This window comes from Chinchilla lanigera, unplaced genomic scaffold, assembly GCF_000276665.1.
Source record: "Chinchilla lanigera isolate Chin_1 unplaced genomic scaffold, ChiLan1.0 scaffold00011, whole genome shotgun sequence".
Lineage (NCBI taxonomy): Eukaryota > Metazoa > Chordata > Mammalia > Rodentia > Chinchillidae > Chinchilla > Chinchilla lanigera.
This window is the reverse complement of record NW_004955412.1, coordinates 26,599,219-26,608,786: the sequence shown is the minus strand read 5'-3', so window position 1 is coordinate 26,608,786 and position 9,568 is coordinate 26,599,219. Positions and strand designations below refer to the sequence as shown.

General features: G+C 39.6%; 1 protein-coding gene across 3 annotated transcripts in view; it reads right to left on the bottom strand.

Moving 5' to 3' along the window:
* The window catches only part of Stt3a (STT3A, subunit of the oligosaccharyltransferase complex (catalytic)), a gene marked incomplete in the record, with an annotated part of 31,002 nt that overhangs the window by 15,357 nt on the left and 6,077 nt on the right, over nucleotides 1-9,568 (bottom strand). For all 3 annotated transcript variants that reach the window (XM_013511171.1, XM_013511172.1, XM_013511174.1), the window contains 7 exon segments: nucleotides 1,288-1,443; nucleotides 2,244-2,424; nucleotides 4,208-4,372; nucleotides 5,394-5,500; nucleotides 6,744-6,834; nucleotides 8,109-8,254; nucleotides 8,749-8,870. In XM_013511171.1, the coding sequence (XP_013366625.1) occupies nucleotides 1,288-1,443; nucleotides 2,244-2,424; nucleotides 4,208-4,372; nucleotides 5,394-5,500; nucleotides 6,744-6,834; nucleotides 8,109-8,254; nucleotides 8,749-8,870 (968 nt within the window).

The window sequence follows — 9,568 nt, the reverse complement described above, 5'->3', positions numbered from 1 at the left end:
CCAGCAATTCTACTTCCAGGACTTCGTCCTTAAAAAAAAAAAAAAAACATGCAAAGATGTTTACTGAAACATCCTTTAAAATAGCAAAAAAAAGGGGCTGGGGGTTTAGCTCAGCGGCACAGCACCTGCCTGGCAAGCGCAAGGTCGTGAGTTCGATCCCTGGTACCGGAAGAATAAATAAACAAATAAATAAAAATAAAATAGCAAAAAAAAAAATCAGAAACAACCTAAATAACTCTCCAGCAAAGAAGATAACTATAGCATATTTTTAAAAATGGAATACACCATTTAAAATATTACTGCATTGAATATATGGACTATTTGCCTTCTACATCTTTACACAAAAATAAATATTTCTATAAAATAACACTAACGAAGATGAGATCATTATTCTTCTTCTCTTTTCACAGTACTGGGGATTGAATCCAGGACCTCACATAGCCTAGACAAGTACTCTACCCATGAAGTTACAGTCCTAGCCCTATTACAATTCTTTATGACCAGGGAGAAAAAGCGTATGATCTCATTTTTGTTCAATAATTAAGCAGATGAATATGTATTAAAATGTGAATAGTGACTAGAAGTAAGTGGTAATTACTCCTACAATTCTTCTTGTTTGTTTGTCTTTGGTACTGGGAATTGAACCCAGACCTTGCATTTGCCAGGTAGGCTGTGCCACTGAGCTATATCTGCAGTCAGTACTCCTACAATTCTTACTTTTTTCATTTTTTATAATATACTGCCAGGTGTGGTGGCGCACTCCTGTAATCCCAGCACTCGGGAGGCTGAGGCAGGAGGATTGCTGCATGTTTGAGGCCAGCCTGGGCTACAAAGTGAGTTCAAGACCAGCCTGAACTGCATAGTAAGACCCTGTCTCAAAAAGACAAAAAACAAAAAAGTAAAAAATATAATATACAAACTACTGTCACAATTTAAAAAAGTAAAAGTTATTTTATAAAACAGAAAGATTACTAACACTGGTAAATTCTAAGTGAAGTGGACTGGCCATAAGATAATGAAAACCCTTTGCACTCAGCAGTTCCCATTGTGGAACTTCAATACAAGAAAACTGATGTGAAATAAGAGTACTAAAAAATAAAAACAAAAATTAGAAGTTGGATTTTAAATTACAACACAAATGAATAAAAAATGCTGCAGTTCTGAACTTCCCAACAACTGTAACTTCAACTTCTGACTTCTGAATGTGCTTAGCCATCCCCTGTCCTATACGGCATAAATAGGCAAACAAAACAAGAATGCAGGCAATTGAATACAAGGCAGACAGACCTGGAAACATGAAGACGAGGAGCTGCAGATCAAAATAGTAGGAGGACCAGGTGGTGGGCTGATGTTCAGACACAGAAGCAATGATGGGAATGTTGTTCTTAGCATAAGAAGGATCCAGCAGCGAATAGAAACGCCCTGTCCACGGAGATATTTTGCCTGGCAGCAAAGAGACAAGAAATATTTCACATACGCTCTTAAAACAAACATCTTATCCTAACTAATTACAACATCCTATTTTAATAGATTCAAAGACAAAGAAGGACTAAGTTTTTGCTTCAATGCCACCAATATACTTAAGAGTTTCACTTGTTTTCTTCCAAGCTTGAGAAAACTTTTGTCAAAATAGCAAGCAGAATAAAACTGGCTTGTATATAAATTCAGAGAACAGAGACAGGAAAACTTCCTGGAAGAGTTTTAGGCTGAATATGGTCAAACCAAGGCCCACTCCAGACACTACATGACTACATCTTCCAGTCTTGCTCTGAATTAGCCAACATAGAGGCTTGGGCAAAATCAAAATAACCCCTGAAAAGCAGAAGTGGGAAAAATGGAGCAGGAAAATATGGCATGCTCACCACACTAAAGAGCTGTGATTTAGTTTCCACAGAACAGACAAACGCCATAATGTAAAGTATAGCAAATACTAGAAGGATTTTTACCTCCCAGTCAGTAAGAAAGAAAAGGAAAAAAATCTCTTAAAGATTACCAAGGTAAGATACAATCCTTTTACCAGATGGGACTAGAAACAGCTCTAATACAACATTCTCTGATACACTGAATCCCAACACTGAGCTAACAAGTGGACTGAATGTGAAAAAGTGACTTTTGTGTTTGAAACAAAAAAGACAAATGGAAAAGAATCTTCTGTGGTCAGAAAATATCCTGTCTTTCTGGAGTTTACTCTGTGTCTGTACCCATTTGCATTTTATACTATAAGCTGTGAAGCTTTATACTACCTGTCAGCATGAGGAGCGCTCCAATGGTGAGTAGGACAAACCCTACCAGGGAGATGACACTCCGGAAGAGAACTTCAAACTGCTGTGGATTCAACTTGCTGCGCAGGTAATCCACAAAAGCGTGAATCTGGCAGAGACCAAAGACTCCAAAGGCTGCCATGTGTTCTGACGAAAGGACAGGCTATAGAAGAAAAGGCATTATGCATGGTAATAACATTAGAGGAAAAAGTAAATGAGTCAAATCCAGCCCGATCTTCATTATCTTGATCTAGTGCAGCCCAAAAGGTCAAATGGGTTCTAAGTTTCATGAGGACCAATCTAAGGAAGGATTTAACACACCTGCCATATTTTCTGAAGACTCTCTAAGAGTCCCTCAAAGCATAACACATACCACATCATCACTTCTCTACTCTTGCTCCAGCTATTTCCTTAGTCCAGACTGCAATTTCCCCAAAATTTCCATCAAGTGAAATTCTCCTTATTCAAGATATAATGCAAACACTCTCCTCCTAGCTGCCAAACCAAATACTCCCGACTATGTTCCACAACACTCTCGATCTTTTCTAGACCACTGATTCTCCAACTGTATTTGAACAATAACCAGTGAGGGTGTTCAAACAAGTTGCTGAGCCCCACTCCAAGTCTCTAACTCAGAAAGTGTTGATTTATATGTAGATGGCCCCTCAAAGCCTCGTGTGCTCATAGCTGGGGCTTTTGGGAGGTGACTGGGTCACGGGGATAGAATATTGGATTAGTCTGAAGGCTTTATAGCTGGGTGTGATGCTGGATGGTGAAGCCTGTGGGAGGAGGTGGTCACTGAGCGTGTGGTCTGGAGATATATATCCGTCTTGTCTTGAGTGCTCACTGCTTCCTGCTTGCCAAGCTATGAACTCTTGCCCCTCTGCCCTGCCTTACAGCCAACTGACTATGAACTAAAACCTCTACAAACTGTGCACTAAAATAAACCTTTCCTCTTTTATCTTGTGGGTGTTGGATTGGGGGAAGGTGTGAGTATTTTGTCCCAGCAACAAGAAAGTAACTAAGATAGGAGGTGTGTAACAGGGCTCCAGAACTTGTGTTTAAACAAGTTTCCATATGCTACTAATGGTTATACCAGCCTGAGCTACATACCGACTTCAAGGCTAGCCTGGACTACACAGTAAGACCCTGTCTCAAAAAGGAAAAAAACAAAACACCCTACAGCCAATATACTGTAGGTTACAGCCAGCTGCAAGACATCTTTTCCTGTAAGACTGTAACTTCCTTAAGGAACAGGACATATGTTTACTCTCATGTCTCACAGTGATTAGCAAATTACAAATAGTAGGTTAATCAATAAAGAAATATTTGCTCACCTCTAAATAAAGATTCCACTTTTATAAGACTCTTAAGGAGAAATCAAACACATCATATTATTCTTTAAGAGCTGCCTATTTGCCCTTTTGGGTAGAGTAATATGGTTAAAAGGTTTGTGCTCTGCTCCCTGAAGGTTTTACACATAGGTCCTATTAAGATCAGATGCACTGCTACTAAATGAGGTCATTAGCATTAAAAGGGGCTGGATATTATGGGGGTTTTTTTAATTATAACTTTCATCAGTAACATTAACACAGCTCAACCATAACATACCTTTCAGGGCCGCAGATATAGCTCAATGGCACAGCGCCTACCTGACAAACATGAGGTCCTGAGTTTGATTCCTGGAACCATTAAAAAAAAAATCCCTTTCCCTCCCACAAACCTAAGGCAAAGTAAGAGCCATTAAATTAAAAAATCACTGAGCAAATCTTAACACACTCCTAGACTTAATGACAGTAATTTTGTTGCTTCAGTTAACATAAGCAGTCTAAGATCAAAGCTATAAATATTTCTTACTCTTAACACAATCCAAGACAAATCAATCTAGTTAGACCCACTTAAAAAAAGTAGAAGAAGCTGAAAGTCCTACTCAGTCTAAGGCTCACCTGGAAACCCACGAAGGAGATCTGCATGGAAAGAATGGTGCCCAGGCAGTAAACGGTGCAGTAGGCCACGTAGATCCGGTGGGAGAAACGGCCTGTGAGCATCAGCACCAGGACATGAAGAGGGATCAAGTTGATCAGGAACACATAACCTCCCCAGGAAGAGACCTACAGCGGGATAGAAAGGAAGAGTTCCTCCTCTGAGCACCACCACTATACCTTAGGACAGTGGCAACAAACCTATGGCACATGTGCTGCAATCAGATGTTTCTTCTCCCTGAAAGTTCTAAAGGTTCACCATCCCTGCCTTAGGATAGCACCTGTGACTCCCCACACCCCCAGCACTGAGGGCTGAACCCAGCGCCTTCACACTGAGTTACAGTCCCAGCCCTTTTAAAATTTTGACATAGAATCTCGCTAAGTTGCTGAGGCTGGACTCAAACCTGTGATCCTACTACCAAAGGCTTCCAGAGTGCTGGGATTACAGGCATAAGCCACAACACCTGGGCAGCCATGAACTTTTTGAAAAACATCTCTTTACATTAGCTATAAACTTTACTCTAAGTGGCTTAAAGAATATAAAGAGCTCATTTTTTAAGTAGAAAAAATCATGTTCAAACACATTACCGCAAGTTAATCCCCTCCTTTACGGCTGCCGACATTATGATCGTATAGCAAGACATACCCAAACCTCAGGGTTAATCTACATAGTACACTGTACTGTCCCACAGAGCATCTAAGGATATGTGAGCAACTAGAATCTTAAGGAAAGAAAGTCTATGTATGTAAGACTGACCAGAAGAAACATACTGAAAAGAAAAAATTTAAAGGCAACATACTAGGAAAGATTGGCCAACCAACATGTACTCATAGGATGTACAGTATTTGAAGAACTTTAGAAATTAAAAACATTCCCCACCAGGCGTGGTGGTGCACACCTGTAATGCCAGCACTCAGGAGGCTGAGGCAGGAGGATCGTTGTGAGTTTGAGATGAGCCTGTGCTACAAAGTGAGCTCAAAGGCCAACCTAAACTACATAGCGAAACCCTGTCTCAAAAAAACAAAAAACAAAAAAAAGAAATTAAAAACATGTACAAGGGCTGGTGGCACAGTTCAGTGACAACACACTTGCCAAGGATGGCTGATAGGTTTCATTCCCAGCACAGGGGGAAAAAAGTGAAAAAGTTACCATGTAGAAATAAGCGAGGGCACACTTGGCTGCCCAGTAGATGGAACCAGTCTTTACTGCCTTGATCCACATGTAGTAGGTGAGTAGCATGCAAAAGATGGCAATCCCTGAAGAAAAAAACACACCACAAATTCAAGAAGAGGTCACAGTAGCGCAGTGGTTAAAAAACTGCTCTGAAATAGACTATTTAAATTCATATCTCAGACCTAATAATATTGTAGTTTTAGACAAATTATTTTACTGCCCCTTGTCTCAGCTTCCTGTAAAAAGAGCCTGTAATAGAATCTATTTAACATCACTATTGTGAAGACAAACACAATCAATTCACATAAAACACTTCGAACAGTACCTAGCATACGGTAAGCATATAGTAAATGTCAGCAATTATTATTATTGTTCTTTCCAGGAATTAAATTTCCTGCTAGTCCTAAAGACATCTCATACTATCATGCACTATCCTACCTCTGCATGTGAACACAAGCTGGCTGTTACACTGACTGCTGCCTTCCTTAATACTTGCCTAATGGAGTCTAACTTCAGGGCTTAGTTCAACTTCAACTACTTCCAAAAAAGCATTCCTGATTCCCAAATTGAAATTAATATCTCCTTGTACTATATTCCCACAGTACTCTGTCCATATTTCTATCACGGCATGCAGCATTATCTGCCTATCATTGGAGTTATTTTTATATATCCATTTTTATCTTCCTTAACATAGATTATAGGCCAACATGATCTTATTATCTACCCTTTCAATTTCTTAATTTTGAGCCAAAAGTCTTATGCATTGTCAATCTTTATAATATTTAACCCTATGTTTTCCCAATAACATTCAATAAATACATGTTGAATTAAAAATAAATCAATAAAGAGCTGAGGATGGCTGCACATGCCCAGTATTTAGGAGGCAGAGGCAGGAGGATAATCATTTGAGGCTAGCCTCGGGTACATAGCGAATTCAAGACCTGCCTGAGTTGTACAGTGAGATCCTGTCCCAAAAAAAAAAAAGTTAAAAAAAATCCCGGTACCGGAGAAAAACAAAAAAAAACAAAAAAAAACAAACAAAAAAAAATCACGATTTTAAGGACACCTATATGCCTTATTTAGAAAAATGAAACAGTTAATGCTGTGTCCAGAGATAAACCAAAGGCTTGCAACAAGTTTCCAGCTATCTTCCTAGAGGAGGAGAATGTGAATTTGATCTCTTCCTGCCATTTCTCATCTCACCAGGTCCCTGTTTTATTATTGCTATTATTGGACCCAAGCTGTACTTCACTTTGTGAAGCTCTATTAGAATATAAAGAAAACAGACCCCCTAAACAATCCCCTCCAGTATTTTAAAAGTTTTACCTTCATTATCATAAGAGCCAGCCACAGATCGGGAGATATATCCAGGAACTACAGCAATCATGGCAGCAGCAAGAAGCCCAGCCCCTGCATCCTATTAAGAAAAGATGAACAATAAGCAGTTAACACCAATATACCTATTAAAGAACAGAGGATCCACTAGTCCATTCTGTTTATAATGGACCCAGAGAAAATCCAATCATTTTCAAGGCAGATATGAGATGCTAAAATGGTAGAAATGCTTACAGCACAAAAAAGCTAAAAATCTTCACAACCATTTCCCCATGACACCAAGCCTGAAACTGAGTATTCAGATGCGAAAGACAGATAAACCCTGTGTGCTACCCACCATCAAAGCTTGCCCCGGAATAGGCGTTGTGGCTGCAAGTATTACCAGGCTCATCAGTCCTCTTCCTCTAACAAGGGTTACACAACGTATTGAACACCAATCACATATCTAAAAGCCACGCAATGACAATCAAAGGGAGAAAATTATTTAACTTAAAAAGCCAACCCACCTGGACTGAAGATGTCAGGAGCCTAGGTAATAAAGTTGGAATATCACCAAGCAACCTTTGAGCTCAGAAAAAAGGAGAAACAAAATATAACCCACACCCCAAAAGAAAAAGGACCTGCGTGTTGTTAAGAGCCAATCTGGGACAAGGGCAACAAGAAGAAGGATGAAAAGTTTTCCAAAGTAAATTCAGGCTTCTCAAGCCCTCCTACTCGATTATCAGCTCAGGTATCTCCCTAACACCAAGCCACTAAGAACAGATTCTAGGGAACCAGGGTTAGCAAAGCTAAAACCTGGAAGAAAGAGGAGTCAGCATTATAGAGTCAATTACCGAAGCCAAATGTTTTAGGAGTTTTAAACAAACAAACAAATAATTGCTAAGTGCTTATGTGTGAAAGAACTAATACTTTTAAAAATTCACACAGATTTTTTTTTTTCTCCTTTCCCATATATTTTCATGGCTTCAAAATCTAAATCTCAGGTACAGCTCCTTCGTACAGCACTTGCCTAGCATGTGTAGGACCCTAGGTTTGATCTCCATCACAAACAAAACAAAACAAAAACAATCTAAACCTAACATTTCCATTTCACATGGTTTATTTCCCCTTTATGTAGCAATTTACATTTGACTTTCAAATGTCCTCTCCTAAGAACAAACACTTGCTAAGGAAAAGAAACCACATATACAAGGGAAGGCTTGGACTAAACCCAATTAATTCAGCCCAGCAGACACTGTCCTTAGCCTCTCTTTCTCCCTGCTGTGAGGCTGTCAGTCTCCCACCCTCCACCATCTATCTACTCATGAGATTCAACAGCATTCATTCCCCAGCCTCCTGTCACCCCCAATCCTTCACCTTGAGCTCTTTGGTAAGGTGGTACGTGACGATGGTGGTGAAGGAGGAGAAGAGAGGGGCCAGGAACACACAGACATTCCGAATGTCGATGGTGATGTGGAAAAAATGAAGAACATGGTAGATTGCAGCAGAGGTGATCATTAAGCCTGCAACAGGAAGAAGAAACTCCATTAGGTTGTCCAGGTAACATAAAGAACTTAAGCGAAAGAGAAGGGACCAATTTAATTATCAATAAAGTGACAACAGAGATCTTGACAAACCACCAGAACACCCTCACAGCAACTGCAGCAGGCCTCTAATTTTTTCCTCTAAGGATTCAATGGGAAATCCGGAATGTATGAGAAACTACCCCTCTCTGTTCTCTCACACACGTTCTCCTGTCTTACATAAGACCCACTTTTGGAAATCTGTAATCAATATGAAATTACAAGTGTCATGAAATGAAGCTATTAGAAATAAAAGAAATTGCTCTCCAGGGACTGGGGATTTAGCTCAGCAGCACAGTGCCTGCCTGGCAAGCACAAGGTCCTGAGTTTGATTCCCCGTACCGGAAAAAAAACAAAACAAAACAAAAAAAAGTTGCTCTGTAATGTACAAATACTACACCTTATTTTTTAAAAAAGAATCCTGTTCCTCTCACCTGGGTAAATTGTTCCTCCAATGATTCGTCCCAAAGGGTACCAGGCCCGGTCATCAAACCAGTTATGGAATTTATAAAATCCCTCCTCAGCTAAGAACCGGGTAGTCCGATAATTGAAGTACCTGTAGCAGGAAAAAAGAAGTCTGTGTCTCTTCTTCTTCCCAGGCAAAAACTTTACTAATTTGAAGTGAATTTTGCTCTTCAGGTTGTAGTACTGAGGAACTTATTACCTGAATAGGTTAGTTTGGTACCAAAACTCACTATAGTACCATGTAACTCTTTTATTTGTACGCCATGCATGTCTCAACTAAAATATTGCTTTTCTCTTAAGGAAATGAACTTGGAGCTCAATGTCACCACAAGCATTCAAGCAGGACAACTTACCAGGCTTGCATGTGGCAGGTGACAAGATCTAGCAAGAGAACTTAAGTGCCCGTAAGACAAGACCACTAAGATGTAGGCACCAGTAAATTCCGCCCATTTTAAGTGACAAGGAACACACAAAAAAGATTTCTGAACCACACACAAGGACACATGGATAACTTCAAGGGATGAGCACCTTTAAAGACGCTGCTATAACACGGTGTGCGGGGTGAAAACGTTTCAATTCACATTGTCACACAAACTATTTAATGGGTTAAACTTGTAACAAAGTCTACTCATGTAATTTCAAATACAGGTGAATGCCACCCACATTGTAGCAAAAAATACAGATTACATAAACAACATCTGATATGAAATGCTTAGTGTTATACAGGGAAGACAGTTCTTCAGGTCTAAATTAGGTAAGCCCTTACAAATTTTCCATTTAAAAAGAAAA